This window comes from Balaenoptera physalus (assembly GCF_965194825.1).
Source record: "Balaenoptera physalus genome assembly, chromosome: 18".
Classification (NCBI taxonomy): domain Eukaryota; kingdom Metazoa; phylum Chordata; class Mammalia; order Artiodactyla; family Balaenopteridae; genus Balaenoptera; species Balaenoptera physalus.
Window position 1 is genome coordinate 76,630,363 of NC_138899.1, and position 18,403 is coordinate 76,648,765.

Sequence of the window (18,403 nt, forward strand, 5' to 3'; positions counted from 1 at the left end):
GAGGTTCACCTCAGGTAATGTCTATTCAACAAGCACTGATTACCTACCAGATATTCTTTATGATCCAAAGACAGTGGCAAGACTTCTAACAGTGACAGATATTATGTAATAATATAAACATGTAAGTGCCACGTTAAGTCACATCAATAATCAGTGACAGAATGGTAAATTCCACCTTGTAGAACTGAGGCAGATCTATCCACCCCTCACCCCCCACCCCCCAAAAAAATCACAGAGAAATTAAAAACTCCCTGGCCACCTTCCAGAATCAGGCCTGAGGAGACGTCCTCAGTACGTAGCCTAGTCTCGGGAAAACTACCCACCCTGGCTCCCTCTCCCTCCACGTGTGGGCTGTTCAGAAAGACCGGCCACCAGCAGGTGACGGGACATGGCAGAGACTGTGGCTTCTCATTTACTTTCTTGGAGACGATGTTTTCTAAAATGAGGTAAAACGGAAAACGAATTCTGCTAGGTTGCACTTAGGTTTAACTCCTGCCGCTTTCTAGTGGAAGCATGCAATGCAGTTCCTAAGCTTAGGGCCAAACGTGCACTTCTGTCTCTACTTGTTTCAAAACCAGAGACTCAGCGCAAACATCTTATTTTATTTTTTTACTTTTTTATTTTTGGCCGTACCGTGTGGCATGTGGAATCTCAGTTCCCCGACCAGGGATCGAACCTGGGCCCCCTGCAGTGGAAGTGGAGTCCTAACCACTGGACCGCCTGGGAAGTCCCAGTGCAGACATCCTAGTTTGCAGAAGAGGAGGGTGCCGTGCAGAGAAGTGGCCCAGGTGAGGCCCCACAGTGAGCCAAGGGCAGAGGGGGGCTGAGATTCAACCCCCTCCACCTTCTGTCCTGGGCTGGATGATCTCTTAGTACGGTGCTGCCGTGCCCGTGTGTTCCCCGCAGAAGCAGGAGGTGGCTGGGTTTGCATCTCAGGACCAGCCCCTCCCTGATATCTACTGTATACATATGGAACACAGATGGATAATTTGCTCTTGACATTTAAACACAGGAAACCGTGGCTGCCTGTGATGAAAGTTTTAAAGATTCTAATAAAAATTTCACAAGTGGGACAGTGGTTTTTAAAGGGAAAATGGTTTTGTGGAACACTTGTCCTTTAACACGATTGTCTGAGAAAGTAAGTGTCATGAGGCTAAAGCGCTTCCTTTACTTCTGAGTGGAAGAATGTGCTTATTATAATCATCCCCTTTTTTTAAGAATAATGAGCTTGCCAGTTTGCTCTGAATACAGAGCACATAGACAAATGACACAGTCCAGTTTTATTTTACTTAATTAGAACAAGAATGTTTAAAAACCACAACTCTGTGCTGTTTCTGATAGATATTTAAATACAAAACATTTCAAATTTAGCACAAGTGATATAGGCTAACGCGTAACTGGATTTGGATTAAAGTCATATGAGCCAAATGATTCCTCTTGAATGTTTGAAAGGAAAGGGTGTCTGTACGAAGTCATGGGGTGAGCCCGGGGTCTGGGGGAGAAGGGTGCAGAGTGGGCAGGCTCTGGGCTTGTGCCCCTGAGCTTTCGGCTCCGAGCAGACTGAGCAGGTGTGGCAGAGCAGCTCGGCGGGGGGAGCAGTACGCGTCCGTCCAACACCCCAAAGCTGGCTTTGCGGACGCGCTCCTTTCTAGCGCTTAGACGGGGTTTTTTCTCGGCTGCCAGGAAGCAGGGAGTGGGGCTGCGTTGAGTGATTATCTGGGAGCGGCCAGGCATAAGCTCAGATGCTTTGGAAGACTGGGGGGGGGGGGCTGGGTATGGACAGAGAGATTCTTCTCAGATTCTTCTTCCTTTTGTGGATGGGGGAAGAGGGTGCTTGGTGACATTTTCCTGAGAATGCAAGGAAGAATACAGGTTTGAAAGGTTTATAATTGTATGTTAGAACAGAGCCACACCGATATTGAAAAAACAAAAAAAGGCATGGTAAACACACTTTTATTTAAAATTCAGATTTCTGAAACAACTATACTAAGAGTGGCATCGTAGGTCTTTAGCTAAATAAGACATAGCACGAAAATAACGTTCACTTTAACTTTTGAAGGTTCTTTTAAAAGCACCACTTAAAACGTACATATCCCCCCAAAAATTAAATGTAGAAAAACTGTTCTATCTCAGGAATGAGTTTGAGAATGCACAAGGAAACCACAGAGACAATTTTTTAACCTCTGGTTATTGATAGGGAGCACTAATTTCAAGAGGATTTGGAGATTTTCCTGCATTGTTCACTTAAAGGACCACAGGTGCAGCGCTATCAGAGTTTCTTGGTAAATTTCTAGCCCTTTTCATAAATATGGTTACTGGCCAGATTTCTAAAACTTAAATTTGTCACCCAAAAAAGTAAAGTATAGGATTTACAAGTATTTTATTTTTTGAGAAATTTTGAGAAAGGACCACAAGCGCAGCACACCAAAAAATAAGTGGAACTAGTTTTAATAATCTCTGAAAACTTTTAAGTTCTAGATTTATTTTGAAACCAACTTCCAAACAAGATAGAATAAAATCAATACATATGTATACTACACCGCTGAAGCAGCTTCAACTTGCCAAGACATCTTCAGAGCGCTCCCTCTGAACTCTTTCCTTGGAGCCTCGGGTGATCTTCCGCTGTCACAACAGCGGCCCTGCTGGAAGATCCCTCTTGGGTGTTTGCGCTGCCAGCGCGGGCCGTCCTCAGCCCCATCTCTGCACCAGCCCAGGCCCGGGTGCTGGGACGGTCGCGCTCACCCTGCGTCCCTGCCTCACCGCTTGCTGGACCGCTTCTGGGACTTCTCCGGGCTGCCCCGCTTCCCCGGCGGGGAATGACGGGCAGGGCCTCGAGCGTGGCCGCTGTGCCTGTATGGGTGGGTTCTGTGCTTCTGCCGGCTTTCCTCCTTCTGGTCCTGGCTTGTCGCAGGTTCCTTACTGACCTCTTTTTGTTCGTGGTCTTGGTCTTTCTGGGAGGGCAGTGTGTTCTTAATTGTGTTAATTAGAAATCTTTTATTTGTACCAACCAGAGGACACTTCATCCTGGGGGAAAAAAAACAATCACAAATCAAACAATGACTCCAAAGCGGAACCCTCCGATCGTGGCAAGTGCCAAAGAACTCTGCTTCCACAGAATCGAGTCTCTGAATTTGTTCAGCTTTCCTTGCATGCCACCTAGTGTAAACTCTGAGCACAGGGGAGAAAACCCAAGACACTTAGAATTCTGGAGACAGACTGGCTGGACCTTATCTGAAGACTTTAACCCTTTCTTCCTTATTGGGATTAACTTTCCCAACAAGTACCGCAATGTTACGTATAGGCGTTGACCACAACCCAAATTACCTGAGTCATTTAATAGTATCTCCTTATACCACAAATGCCTGATTTGACTAGAATCTGCATTTTTAGTTAAATTTATGGTGGCTTGTTTTTAAATATCAAAGAAGAAGGATCAGTCCCTCCCTGAGGAACAAAAAAAGTATACCTTGCTATATCTTGAATACGGGAGCTACATGATCTACTCTAGAAATAAAAATATCTAAAGAATCTATTAAATGCGATAATCACCTTTTACCCTCTAAAAAACCTGAAGTTTCTATTTCAGGACTTTCTGTTTCAGAGTCTGTGCTCTGTCCCGGAGCACTGTTCCCACGTCTACCCTCTGGGTGACTTTCTGTGCAGTGTACATTTCAGGGGCTTCTGAGTCAAGTTCACCCAGGAGGAAGGATGTAACTGGTTAAATCGTTAATTTACATGTTTAGGTATATTTATATACTCAGTACTTGTTTTATTTTTCAGGTGTAGTAAACCCTTCATTTTAGAAAAGAAAACCCCACACAGATGAAAACCTGAATACTTCTCTCGGCCTTGAGCCAGGGAGGAAACCGATCCGTCCTAATCGTGTTACTCAGGGTGGCTGGTAGTAAACAAAAATGAATGTAGTATTCCATAATCTCCACCTTTGTATCAAACTTTAATTCAAGGAGAATCCCACGCAATACCTCAAAAGCAACCCACCAGCAGCCCCACTGCAGTGATTTTCTCGCGGAAGAGAAATGTAAGGGGTCACCAGCCAAGTGTCCCTGTTATGGAGGTCAGGCCACCTCAGGCAGCCAGAATGGCACTGAATCTGTGAGTAAAAGGAGGAGGAAAAAAAGAAAAGAAAATGGCTCCTGCTGCGAATAAGCAGCTCTTGCGCCTGCCTGGAGAGAAAGTACCCGCGAGGTCTCGGGAGCGGTGTGTGCGCCCCTGTGCCGGTGTGCTTCATGCTCAGGCTGGGAAGAGTGACGGGGAACGAGCAGCAGTGAGGAGGAGAAGGACTCAGGGAGAAAAGGACGCAGGGAGCCGCAGAAGCGGTCGGAACGCTGGGTGGGGACGGCACGGGAGGTTTGCTTTTCTTTCATTGCTGAAGTTCAGAAGCCACGGTGATGAGGAGCAAAGAAGAAAGGCAACCACAGAGAGCAAAGAAAACCCACGGGTCTGCGTGTGAGGCTGGGGGAGGCTGAGTTTCCAGAAAAGCACGCCAGCGTGATGCTCCTCAGGGGCCCCAAGACATAGCCATGTGTACCTCCCAGAGGTACAGGATCAGGACACCTGTGCAGTTAGGAGGGACGGCCAGGCTCTGACCTCAGTGACTTTACAGGATTATCACTGCATCCAGGCACTGACTGGCTGACGACACCTGGACCACCGCAGTCGCAAGCTCAGCAGAGATTCAGAAGAGCACGACACACGCGTGTGTTACAGAGCAGCACGACTCCGCCAGCCTGCGGGAAGGGACTGCCCTTCAGTGCGGAACACAAGGAGCCCAGGGGCCCCTCTTTGCCAGCTGTGGCCAGGGCTTACTGCAGGAGCTGATCATGTTCGTGAGCAGCGGAGCTCCCATCTCTCGTGGATGGGGCAGACTAGGAACGGCTGGTGCAGAACAGCCAGCTACAGGGGAATCCTGGGGCCTTTTCAGTGCAGTGGGTCGTCAGCGCTGGTAAAACTGTTCAGTTCTTGTCTGGATTCAACAAAGAAGGAAGGTGATTATTGCCAGATAGGACAATAACCCAAGATACTAAGACCTTTGGCAACTGCTGGCGCATTCAGCTGCATTTTGCCGTCTTCCATGTGAGGTCATCTCCAGCACCATGTGCCTGCCTGAGATGGACAAAGCTCCTCCTGGGCTAGAGACCGGCAGGGGTCATGCTGTGAGTGGGGACCACGTCGGAGGAGGCATCCCTAGCTCCCCGCAGCTCGTGTAACCCACCGACTCAACACAGGGACCAAAAGAGCTAGCGTAGAACGAGGTGGTTTTCTGGAACAAAGTCCACAAGAAAACCGGCCTTTACATCGCTTTTTCACATCAAAGATGCGATTTTTCATGCTGGTTGTGCCTAGGTTGTGTCCACCTTCGAGGTGAAAAGTCAAGCATGGCTTGGAGAGAACTTGGTTTACTTGGGTGGGGGGAGGAGTGGGGGGTGGTATGAAAGCGACTCCCCCAGATACGCCAGGACACATTTTAGAAATGGTGACAAGTGCTCACCCACACTCCACTGATAAATGAGGCAGGACAATGAGATTGGGGGGCCGGGGTGGGGGAGCAGTTGAGGGCAGATGTGAAGGGACACGTGGCAAACGATTCCATGTAAAGAAAGTATAAAATCTGCACTGAATATATTGAAGCATAAGGAGAATAACATCAATGCTGAATGTGAGGAAGTCCCTGGCAGAGAGCGGCGCTGGCCTGTAATGTGGCCATTAATGTTGCGGAATCTCACCGCCAGTTGTCCTACGGCTACAAAGTCATACAACACAGTATACACACGGGCTCTGGAATCATACCGTCTCTTAGGCCAGACCTTGGGCATGTTAAATAATCTCCCTGTTGTCTCTCATCTATTAAATGGGGACAACAGTGACTATTTTAGGGGACCGGACGCAGATCAAAGGAGTGAGGATGTGCTCAGAACAACGCCTGATATGCAACAAGCACTTAGTAAAGGCTAGCTCGGTGTGCAGCCTCGTTCCCCGACTCGATTCGCTTTGTGACCATGGGAAAGTTACTTAACGCCTCTGTGCCTCACTTTTCTATTTGTAAATGGAAGCGATAGAAGTATCCACCTATTGCAAGGGTCTAATGAGATAATGCATAAAGCACTTGGCACGGGGCCTGGCATATGGTAAATCTTCAATAAATGTTACCTATGGGGCTAGGATTTCTTATGCATAATTCCAAAATTTGAAAACCAAGTTCTTTTTCTGATACGACAACTCATTTGGCAGCCAGACCTGGCCTAACCTGACGCCGGGCACTTCTTTCTACTCTGTATCCCGTTTGAGGGAAGCGTTCATATGCTTTGCTGAGGAAATGATCATGTGTTGAACAAGTACCATTGGGGTATTTGTTGTGCACACTGTCTGGGCTGTAGTACCGATCTAAAATGTGAAAATATCTAAATTTAGCAACTTACCTGGATCCGAGGGCTTTACACAAGGGATTGTGGACCCATATTATTACTATTCACTCTCCCTTCATGAAAAAGAATATATATAGCACTCAAGTTAATATATCAGGGATTTGTCCATGATGGAAACTCAAGACAGCTAAGTCTCAAATCACCTGGGATAATAAGTTAATCAAGAACAGAGAAGAATGTCTGACGTTTCTCCATGAAAAAAAAAATGATTGAAAAATGAAAAGAACCTGAGCCATCAAGGAAAAACGAAAAAGATGTTTTACAGAAATGTTCATAAAAATGGTTACAGTTTTAAAGTTTTGGTACTTCAGATGGTTAAACTTCTGTATCTGCAAGTTTCACTTTCCAGGATATCTCAATTCTCCATTGATATCAGAGTCAGTGGGCTACTGGGTAGTACCTCTGAGCTTATAATTTGCATTTCCTAATGGTCTGTAGACTCGGTTTGTAGATGGTCCTCGGGTATAAATAACACTGGAGGCTGGAGTGAGTGGGTGATCTCGAAGGTCCTTCCACTTTTGAGTTTCTCCACGCATGTTCTGTATGTTGGCCCTTCAGAACGTGACCCTCCTCTCCTTCATCACATTAGGAAATTATTTCATTGCTCTCTGTCTCCTTGTTTCTCAGCTCTCTTTTAGTGCCCTGTTTTTCTGTATTTGAGATGACACAGTAAGCTAGCGTTAGATCGTCAGCCGTCCTAAAGCCTTCTTTATATCAGCATCGAGGCAAAAGCCTGAGCCCTGCGGCACGGGCACAGGCCTGGCTGCTGGGCGGGTCTGTACCGGCTTTGTCCCTGGCTGCGCCCAAGGATGTGGGGTGGGGACCACAGGAGGCCACAGGATGGGCAGCTGCTTTCCTGTGGAACTCTGACCCCAACTCTGTTGACTTTCTCACGCTGGCTAGTTACTTTTGTTTTGGGTTCATTTTTGATTTTAGAAAGTTATACTAGCTCATGTGGGAAGAGCCAGATTTAAGGTGCTAACAACATAAACGGATATAAAACTCTAAATGGAATGAGACTGGTTAAAACTGCTCTAGAAAGTACCCATGACAGCACCGTCAGACTCAAGAGCCGGCATCCTATCCACGTTAAACCTGACAAGCGAAGCGAGTCCCTTCACTTTCAAAGCTGTGAGCCCAGAGGCTGAGAGGAAGGGCTCCGCCTGCCACAGGAGAGATTAAGATGGGCTGAGGCCAGGGCTGTAAGTTTCAGCCTTCTTTCCCTTTTTCTTAAGTAGGCACACTGTGTAACACTGTGTAACGTCATTTGCAAAAATGAGGCTCTTTCTCCCCGCAGGAATCATACTCAACTTATGAAAACCAGTAAATTATAAAACAAATCTAGAGAACAGAAGGGGAAAGATAAATGCAGTTTCTTTTTCTTTCTGATTTTCATACTTCTGTCTCTCTGCTGCTGAAGGACAGAGGTAGTAACAGCTAACCTTCTGCAGTACAGACCTGCCACGTTTGTGTCTAAAGTAGTTTCATGAATGTGACCCCTCCAATAGTGACACATGACCACTAGCCAATAGGAACGACGACAGCGGTGTTGCTGACACTGACGGCGAGCAGTTCCCTGTGCCCTTACGTTGCCAACGCCTCACTTCATCTCTCCGCCGTCTCCCCTCTTACAGATGCACAAGAGGCAAAGCACCTTATCCAGGCTTCCAAGTCGGAAGGACGTGGAGCTGGGATTGGGACCAGAGTCCGCCTTCCCAGCACCATCCCAGCTGGGACAGAAGGAGCAGACGAGAGAAAGGCACCTGCGGAGTAAGCAGATGGCCCAGAGCAGGCAGGGAAGGAAACCGCAGGTGGAAAGCTGTCAGCGTGCGGCCCGCCGGGGCTGCTCCGTTCGGGACAGACTCCTAGAAGCAGGTCTAAGTCGGCTAAGAGCTCCGGCCGTGCAGGAGCCCAGGTGAGTCTGACACAGACAAGGACAAAGGCACAGAACTCCCTGCACACACGTGACTTGGAGATTTGTGAAGTACATCAGGCTGTGGGAAACTAGGGTTCCTCGTCTTCTGTTTAGGGAAATAGAGCCTCGGGATCGCGGAAGCCGGGTTCAGTGCATTGCGCCCTGATTCATTCCTTTATTCTACGGCCAGAGCCCTTTCCACGCCAGCAAACGGCATTTTATCTTCCATTCTGCACGTTGCTTTGCATGATCACGGATGTACGTCTAAAGTAACAGCCACAGAAAGCAGCACAACTACCCTTCCAGCGCCCCAAGGAACCAGGTAATACTCTTGACCTGATGCTGTGGTTGGTTACAGCTTACCTCGTTCAACACGCCGCAGTCACCGTAACCACCCACGGCGCCACGGGTTATACTTTGGCAATCAAGTGCCTTAGTCATCTGAGAAGGTCTTTTATAGTGTTTTAATCCCCACAGCGACACTGTTAATCCTTAATTACACTGCATACAACAGGCCTGAGGCCTGAGGCAGGTTTTCAATATGCTCCGTCTCCACCACTACACGCAAAAGTAATGAAAAATCGTTGACATACATGTACATATATATCTGCAGTATTTATTTTTAAAAATCTGAGAATCTTTCATATGTAAGGCACTATGCTAGGTCCTGCAGCAAAAATAAATACCAGGCTACCTGTCTGTGTTGACGCTGTTTAGGAGACGGCCAGGAGGAACAGGAGGTGTGGCCAGGCGAGGGTCAGAGGCGGGGGTGTGAGTAGCGGGGCCCTGGGATGCACAGGGCACGATCCCCGGCCCCCTCCTCCCTCAGTAGGACAGGTCGTTTGCGCAGCCGCGTAAGCCAACGGGAGCGCATCCAGGGCTCCCTGATCCACTTTCATAACCAGACAGGAAGGGGATGGGAACGTGGGAAGCAGGGGCAGGACGCACGGCGCTCTGCGTGCTGACAGTAGCCACAGAAGGAAGGCTCTAGACAAGAGGGATCCGTGCTGGTCCCATCAGCAGTTAACCAGGACTTGGGAAACCTCTTTGGGCTCCATGTTCTTTAACTGGAAAGTCAAGGCTCTGGGTCTCCGCGGTCCTGAAATACTGCCAGGAGCCTCACCCACGAGTCAGTCTGAGACTCGAGCCCTCCCTGCCCTCCCCGCTGGTCCCAGCATGTGGTCTGGTGCTCAGCGGCGGGCTTGTCCACGTCCACCTGTGCGTGAGCAGCTTCGAGGCCGGGACAGTCAGGCTTCTGAACCGCTGCCTGCGCCTGGCCTCTTAATGTACCGACCGGTACTGAGCAAATCTTCAAACTAGTAGAAACACCACGTGCCTCAGTGGAGACTGGGGCAATGATTTGCTTCCCAGTAATTGAAAGCTGATTACGTAAAATGGAAGAAAACGTAGGTGGTGCTCCCCCCTTATCACCAGGTTGACCCCCAGCCAAACAGAAAAGCACCCAAAACGTCATTCCCCTTAAAACAACTGGGTAAAGAAAACTGAAAAATCATTTTCTCTCAAATTCAATCTTTGGAAGTTTTTGTACCAAAACATAAGCCTCTCCAACGTATAAGGCTGAAATCGTACAGGCAGTAGACTCAAGCATTATCCTGGGCAAAGATCAGCTGACGTGAATGTGACCAGAATAAAAACAGCTTTCTAGACAATGAAGCTGAGCAAATTTCTGAAATTTGTGCTTATAAATTCCTCTATGTTGACTGAAAGGAAGTCACATGGGCCAATATTTCAGCTTCTCGGAGGCTTCTGTCAAGAACAGCTTCTCAAGAGATTCTTTTGCTGAAATACATCCAAGGAAGTATATAGCACCAAATGGTTTCTTTCTTTACACTACAAAAAATGGCATCCCAGTTGCATTTTCTTTAGTTCAGCAATCTCTTTCTGGCAACGGCTCAACTACCTCACTTAAGATCTCTCTCATGCAGTATCCAAGAGGAGAAAATAATGTCACTCACTCTAGTTCTGTTTCATATTCTAAAGCCAATGTGAAGATCTTCTAGATGCTTAGAAACGCAGACCATTGCCCACTAGTAACTGACCGATTGCTCCTTTTGGATATCTGTCCACTTGCCAGGGATGGGTCTTGGGACTCCTGTGGCTGGCCACCTGGCCACCTGTCTGCTCCTGGGAGGAGTGTGGGAATGCTCTCAATTCTGCAGAGCAGGTTGGTATCATTCTTTTTAATAAATAGGGATTAGCATAGTGTTTTTCACATTTGTGTGCACTTTAGAATCACCTGGGTATCTTTTTAAAACCCCAGAGCTCAGGCCATACCCCTAACTAATAATCTTTGATGGTGGGAAACAGATACTTGTATTTTTGGAAGCTCCTCAGATGATTTCAAATGTGCAGGTAAATTTGGGAACCACTGGATTAGTGGTTAAAAGTTTTATTTACACACGCACACACACACACACACACACACACACACACACATACACATGCACTTATTTAAACAGATGTAGAACCAGGTGTTCCCCTGGAATGAGCAGGATGGGAAAGGAGTTCTTTGTCCCAGCACCGTGGGCAGAAGCAAGTCATGGTTTTCCTTGGACCAGACCTCCCTTCACAGCCCTTCCCTGTTAGGTGTGCTGGACCAAAAGCTGCCTCAAGAAGAAGTTCTGTGAGACTGTTTGAGCTGCAAGGTGACCTAGCTGGGTATTCAGATGTAAGTGAGCCGTCACTTCAAAGAAAACAACTCACAGTATTCACTGCTGACGATAAAGCTGAAGTTTTCAAATGAAAGAAAATTAGACTTTTGGAAAACAGTGAACTTGACAGTTTCCCAACACTTAAACGACTTTTCTGATGAGATGAGTGGTGATATTAACAAATGTGTTTTTAAAATATTATATAATGAAATGTGTCAGCATTTGGAGGAGCTTCATAACTCAGCGAACCAATATTTTCCAGATGACCAGTTCATGATATTACGAAACCATGCATGAGTGGAAGATCTAGTAAAAGTGCAAGGTAGACCAAGGGATTTTACTGTAACAGCATATGAAAAGTCCACATTATTAAAAAGAATGTGAAGAAACTACCACTTGTTGAGGTTACTTGCAAGTAGTGATGCAGTATAAAAGAATGCCACAATTTTCTGAAAATGCTATTGAAGTACTTCTTCCTTTTCCAAATACGTATCTGTGTGAAATCAGAGTCTCTTCATATACTTCAACCAAAATAACATATCACAACAGATTGACTGCAGAGGCAGATAGGAAAATCCAGGTGTCTTTGATAAGCCAGACATTAAAGAGGTTCGCAAAAATATTAAACAGTGCCACTCTACTGAATAGGTAAATTTTTGCAAACATAGCTATTTTTATAAAAAATATATTATCTACACATGTGACATGTTTATTATTTTTTAAAATCAATCAATAAATACTTTAAAATTGCTCAGTTTTAATTTCTAATACAGTAAATACCGATAGATATAACCCATGTAAAAAGTTCTGTGGGGTCCTCAATAATTTTCAAGAGTGTAAAGGATCCTAAAGACCCCAAAATTTGAGAACCACTGTTATGAGAGTTGAAAAAAAATAGCAGTGTCAACAGGAATGCTTGTCTTGTCACCTCATGGGAGAGTGTGAGTTTCCCATCCTGTTCTCCCAGGATCCACCTCTTATAAATCTGGAGCGTCTTACTTTGTCTGCCATTTTTTACTCTCTTTTCAACATCCTTCTCCCGCCCTTCTTGGGAAGAGGCTGCTAGTTGCCCCCCCAATATCCATTCTTCCTTTCTTCTGTAGTAAAAGAACCTCAGATTTTTTCTGGCACATGACTGACTGGGAAAAAAAGACTGAGTTCCTGGCCTTGTAGCTGGTGTAGACATGAGACTAAATTCTGGCCAATGGGGTCCATGTAGAAATGGCACAGACGACTCCTGGGAAGTGTGCTTGAAGGGGCCGGGGGCATGCCTCTTCCTCTTCTTCCTTTCTGCTAAGTAAAATGTGGAAAAGAATCACACCCTTTGGTTGGGAGATTTGGAAAACTGTAAGGAGCCCGGGTCCTCCATAACTCTGGAACAGCCAATGTAACTGATATGATACCCAGAGAGGAGGTCAGTCAGTACCCGACAAATCTCAGGCTGTCCTGTGCATATGGCAACTCTGCTCAGGAAAAGCAGAGGTGATGTTGACAGACTAGTTCTTTGACCCTCAGAAAGTTCTACCAAGCCAGTAAGTGGCACTAAGGTTGTCAGGATAAATGACTTCCATCAGGAGAGCTGCCTAGTAACAAGTGATCCCCTTCAACACTCTCATCTGGCAAGAACCCTGACTGATATTTTCTCATCCACTTGTTAAGTCATCTGAATTTATGATTTAGCTTTAGGCTGATTCTTTCACAGAAGGTATTAAAATGGACCAATGACTACTGTCAGCCCGATCAAGGTCCTGCCTTACACCAAAAACCAGAGCAGCCTGCCCCTACCAAAGTTTGCACGAATCTAATTCATATTAGTAGAGGCACCTTATCTCTCCTCTCTTAAGGACAGAGGGCTGGAAAGAAGATAAGAGAAGTAAGAAATAACATGTATTGGTGAAGATGTGAAGAAAATGGGACACCTGTGCACTGTTGGTGGGAATGTAAGTTGGTGCAGCCACTACGGAAAGCAGTATGGAGCTTCCTCAGAAAATTAAAAAATAGAACTACCGTATGATCCAGCAATTCTACTTCTGGGTATTTACCTGAAGAAAAAGAAAACACTAACTCAAAAAGATATCTGCACCCACGTGTTCATTGCAGCTTTATTTACAACAGCCAAGATATGGAAACAAGCTAAGTGTCCACTGATGGGTGAATGGATAAATTGTGGTATACACATACAATGGAATACTATTCAGGCATAAGAAAAGAATGAAATCTTGCCATGTGTGGCAACATGGATGGACCTTGAGGACGTTACGCTAAGTGAAGTTAAGTTCAACAGAGAAAGACAGATACTGTATGATCTCACTTACATGTGGAATCTTAAAAAAAAAAAAAAAATCAAGCTCATAGATAACAGCAGATTGGTGGTCACCAGAGGCAGGGGTAGGGGAGTCAGGGGGTCAAAAGGTAAAATGAAAAAAGCCAACCACATAGGTGGTCATATACACCAAGTCAGGAGATCTGACGAATCAACAATTAACTGGAGCAGTCAACCATTTAAATTTATGTTCCTCCTTAGTTCCAACTAGAAAAAAAAAAGGATATGCTCATTCTTGTAAATACAACTTCTAATGTTTAAGGAATTATAATTCTGTCACTGACAAATGAGATTTGTAACTGCAATTTAAAAATAGCAATGTCATATCTAAAAATCTTGCGGGATATTTAAAAATATGGCATTTAAGTTTATACATGAAAAAAACTGTATTTGAGGAAAAATTCATAGAAATGGTAGAAAACGTTGACCATTCAATGAGTATCCTTTGTCTGAAATTGGCATTGAAACTGATATTCACTCCACCTGGCCTGGTACATCTAGAACATTTATTTATTTTAGTCCAGACCAGTTAGATGGCACTTTATATGGCAATAAAAAAATCCAAACAAACGAAAAAAGAAGTTAAGAGCAGATTTAACTAACATTTAGTAACTGACTGCTCCATGCCGGGAACTATGCTGAGTGTTTCCACATACATTATCTCACCAAATTTTTACCGTATCCTTCTAGGAGGTCGCTATTTCATTGAAATCTAAAATGATTACAAATGTTACACAAAGATTGACTCACATTGGATCATTTCATCTTATTATACCACTGCATCCATAAATACATCAGAATGAACTTCTAAAAGATAATAGCTTTTAAAAAATAAAATAACAGCAATACTATTAATCACACCTAAAAAAAAAATCAACATCAATTCCTTAATATCATCAAATACCCTTGTTTCAATTAGTTTGGATAAGGATCCAAACAAGGTATACACGTAGATGTGTCCCAAGTCTATTAAGTCATAGGATACTCCTCCTCCTTTTCTCCTTGCAATTCATTTGTTAAAGAAACTGGTTTGTCTGTCCTGTAGAATTCCCCACGTTTTCGTAATTTTATCTCTATAATGTCATTTACTATGTTCCTCTGACCTCTATTTCCTGCAAACTAGTAGTTCTAACTAGAGACTTGATCAGATTCACGTTCAAGTTCTTTACAAGGATGTCTCATAAGTGGTGGTACCCTCTTCCTATTGCGTCTTCTCGTGGTATAAAGATTGATGGATGAGTCCAGGTGTCGTCAGCCTGACCCACTCATCAGAAGGTTCCCCAACAGCTTCTCATCTGATAGATTTAGCAACCGTTGATGATCTTTGCCTAGATCCAGTGTATCGTTAGGGATTGTAGAATAACGACATTCTTTTTATTTTTAAATCAGGTTTACTGAGGTATGGTTTATACAAACTAAAATTTATCCTTTTAAGTAAATAGTGTGATGAGTTTTGACAAATGTGTGTAGTCCTGTGATCATCACAAGAGTCAAGATATATAGAGCATTCCCAGCACCCAGAAAAGTTCTGCAGTAAATTCAGTCCTTCAGCCCCTACCTCCTGGCAACCGATGAGGGGTTTTCTGTCCCTATGGTTCTGGCTTTTCTAGAAGGTCATATAGATGGAATCTTACAGTGTGTAATGTTTTGAGTCCGGCTTCTTTCATGAGCACAATGCTTCTGAGATTCACCCATGCAGCGTGTAGCAGTAGTTCTGTTCCTTTTCGTTATTGATGAGGATGGGACATGTGGATGTTACAGCTGTGTATCCACTCATCAGCTGATGGTCATATGTGTTGTTTCCAGTTTTGAGCTATCATGAATAAAACTGCTATGGACGTTACTGGACAGATTTTCGTGTGGGCTTACATTGTCAGCTCTCTGATAGGTGGTTAGAAGAAGAATTCTGTATGGTGAGTGCATATGTATGAGAAACTGCCAGTTGTTTTTCAGAGTGGCTGTATGATTTTACATTTCCACCAACAATATGTGAGCATTCTCATTGTTCCAAATCTTCCTCTTTATTTGGTGCTGTCAGTCTTTTTTTATTTTGGCCAATCTAGTGCATGTGTAGTGAATAAGTAACTGTGGTTTTAATTTGCATTTTCCTGATAACTAATGATTTGAGCATCTTTTCAAATGCTTATTGGCCAATTTGATATCATTTTTGGTGAAGTGTTTATTCAAATCTTTTGTCCATTTTTAAATTAGATAGTTTGTCTTGTAATTGAGTTGTTATTCAAGTGACGATAATCTTATTCTATAGTCCTACATTTAACAGTTGCAATTCTATAAGGAAGTTTTCTTTCATCAATTATTTTGTAACTTTGAAGTATCACTTGTACAAGGAACAGGATAAATGCTTGGCTCTTCCTCACTATTTACCAGTTTTATAATAATTTGGCCCCTTAGCCTCATCCAAAAGTTTCTTGATGTGATTTTTATTATGACCTTATGGATTTTAACATATTTTAGGTTATCTCAATCATTATTGCTTTATTCTTTGATGATTAAATTATCCCATCTTTGACTAGTGGGAGGCCTTTCAAGTTGGTTCCTGTGTCTTTCTGACATGACTACAGTAGTCTTTGACAGTTTTACTTTCTGATCTGATAAGATTTTCTGGCTCTTCTTATACATTTCCTATCTATGTAGTAAACAGTTTGGTCTTGCCCACAGAGAGGTCTGGCCTTTGCCCTGGCTTCTGGGAGGTAATATCAATTCTGGGAGGCAATGTCCTACCTGATAGAAACGTCTTTGTTTAGGGTGGAGCTGGCCACAACTGATAGTCTTACAGGGAGGGCTGGCCATGCCAGAGACAAACCACGTGACTGAGGGTGGGAATTTGGGGTACTGTGGTATTGGTCAAACTGGAGACTGAGATCAACCATGTGAGCAATCAATCAATCATACCTAAGTAATGGAACCCCCAATAAAAACTTTGGACACCAAGGCTCAGGTGCGCTTCCTTGGTTGTCATGTATGCCAAGTGCATTGTCACATGTTGGTGCTGGGAGGGTAATGTGTGGGTCCTGACTCCACGGAGTGGACAACAGCAGCTTTGTGTCTGGAACCTTTCCAGACTATGCCCTTTGTATCCCTTATTTTCGCTGATTTTAATCTGTATCCTTTCCCTGTAATAAACTGTAACCATAAGTGTAATAGCTTTCTGTGAATTGTGTGTGGTCTAGCAAATTACTGAAGCTGAGGATAGTTTCAGGAGCTCCCGGAACTTGCAGTTGGCATAAGAAGTGAGGGCAGTGCTGGAGGCTGTGACAGCTAGCTTGCAGTTTGGCTAACTCCAGGCTAACAGCCTCAGATCGGCAGCCAGCTGTTTCTCTAAGGATCTGTCTTCTTTCAGTGAGAAATGGCATTATATATACCACAGTAGAATTTATACACCACCCCTGGGTGCCAGGGATACTCACTGCTACTGAGTGGCTGGTCATTGTTTCCAGGACTTTTCTGTGAACAGAGCTAGAAAAGCTTTTCTCTCTCTCTTTTAAAGAGAAAATCTAGCACAACTTCATACTGATATTTCCAATTAAAATTTAGGAGTACAGATTTTTATATCTTTGATTTTATATTTGTATCTTTTACACTGAGAATCTTGGTATCTATAACAAATATGTACTTATTTGCTTTATCCTACTATACAATATTTTCAGAATAACAATATCAACATTATTACCAACAACGTGATAACTGGAAACAATTTAAGATTTCTTTCTAGTTCTTTTTTGTCTTTGGAAATACAGTCAAATTTCGGATCACCTGAAACAGTTCCTCCATGTGTGGCTAAGCCATCTACTAAATGGCTTATTGAGGTCCATTTATTTTATGTTGCTTGATGTTTAGGAATTGCCTTTTCCCTCTTATTTCTTTAACTTTGACTGAACCTTGTTTTATATTTGACATAAACCCTGTGCTTGGTTCTAAGAGTCAAATCCACAGAGATCTAGCTTCTACTCCTGTCCCATTTTTACATTTTACACGTTTTAACAGCCCACAGTTCTCCATTATAGTGAATTTTAAATTGTGGATAAAAGACCTAAGCCAGCATATTTATTGGACGCGAATGCTATTGCTAAAATAATGCTTAGAAGGGTAGACTTGATTCTTAAGGTTAAATTCTTCCTTTGTCTATATCATTAAGTTTTAATAAGCTCTGTTTTGTATAGAAACTGCAAAGGTAAACTTCAGTTCTACACAGCTGAACTGTCACAAAATCAAAACACTTAAAATTATAAATTTTAATTTACTGAGGACTATAATTAAGATAGAAGTTCTTAAACAACGAACACTGACATAATATTACTCTCACTCAGGTGGCCTTAGGCACAGCAGCGTCATCATATCTCTTGGGGACTTGTGGACCAAAGGGTGACAACACCATGACAAGTGTTCTCTCCATACCCCTCTGCCCACTTCCGTGGCTGCAGCCCTCAGCAGTGTCCCTGTTCTACTACTTGCCTCTGAGTGAGTTCCTCTACGTCCACAGTTCTACATTCCCTGTATATGCTAAAGAAAACTTTTCTCTTTAATATATACATGAGTTTAAATTTTAAGGAAGATGACTCAAGAACTTACCAGCCCATAGGTCCCATTGTTTCTGCTCTTGTTTTCCCACGTTTTGCCTCTTTAAGCAGTTCTTCTATTGCTTTCCTGGTGGGAAAAAGGAAGAAATTTGAGAGAATTTAGTCACCCCATTAAATTCTGAAAATCAGTTTGTTCCACATATGTGATTCTGGGAAAGAAAGAGCTTTTGAAGCATTAAACTTCAAAATTGGGGGAGAAACTTTAAAAATGTTTTAAAATGGTTGATAGTTTTGAATACATAAAAATTAAAAAGAAACCTTTTCCATATAGGGGAAGAACACTGAAGAGAAAATTAAAGGCAAAATGATGAACTATATCCATATTAAAAATGTTCAAACGCACTATTATTCTAAGAAATACTAATTAACCCAACAACGATGAATCTGTTTCTGCCCATCAGTTAGTGAGGGAGTGGAGAAATGGATATTCTTTTCTCTACCAACAGGGACTA

The 18,403-nt window shown here is 43.6% G+C and overlaps 1 protein-coding gene across 1 annotated transcript in view; it reads right to left on the minus strand.

Annotated features, from left to right (window-relative positions):
- Nucleotides 1-2,618: 2,618 nt before the first annotated feature.
- Nucleotides 2,619-18,403, minus strand: part of LOC309647871 (protein POLR1D-like) — a 40,648-nt gene continuing 24,863 nt past the window's right edge. The window contains exons 2-3 of the mRNA XM_082435776.1: nt 17,944-18,018; nt 2,619-3,024 (exon numbers count right to left, since the gene is read on the minus strand). Of these exons, the coding sequence (XP_082291902.1) occupies nt 2,757-3,024; nt 17,944-18,018 (343 nt within the window). The 3' untranslated portion in view covers nt 2,619-2,756. The remainder of the gene's footprint in view (nt 3,025-17,943; nt 18,019-18,403) is intronic.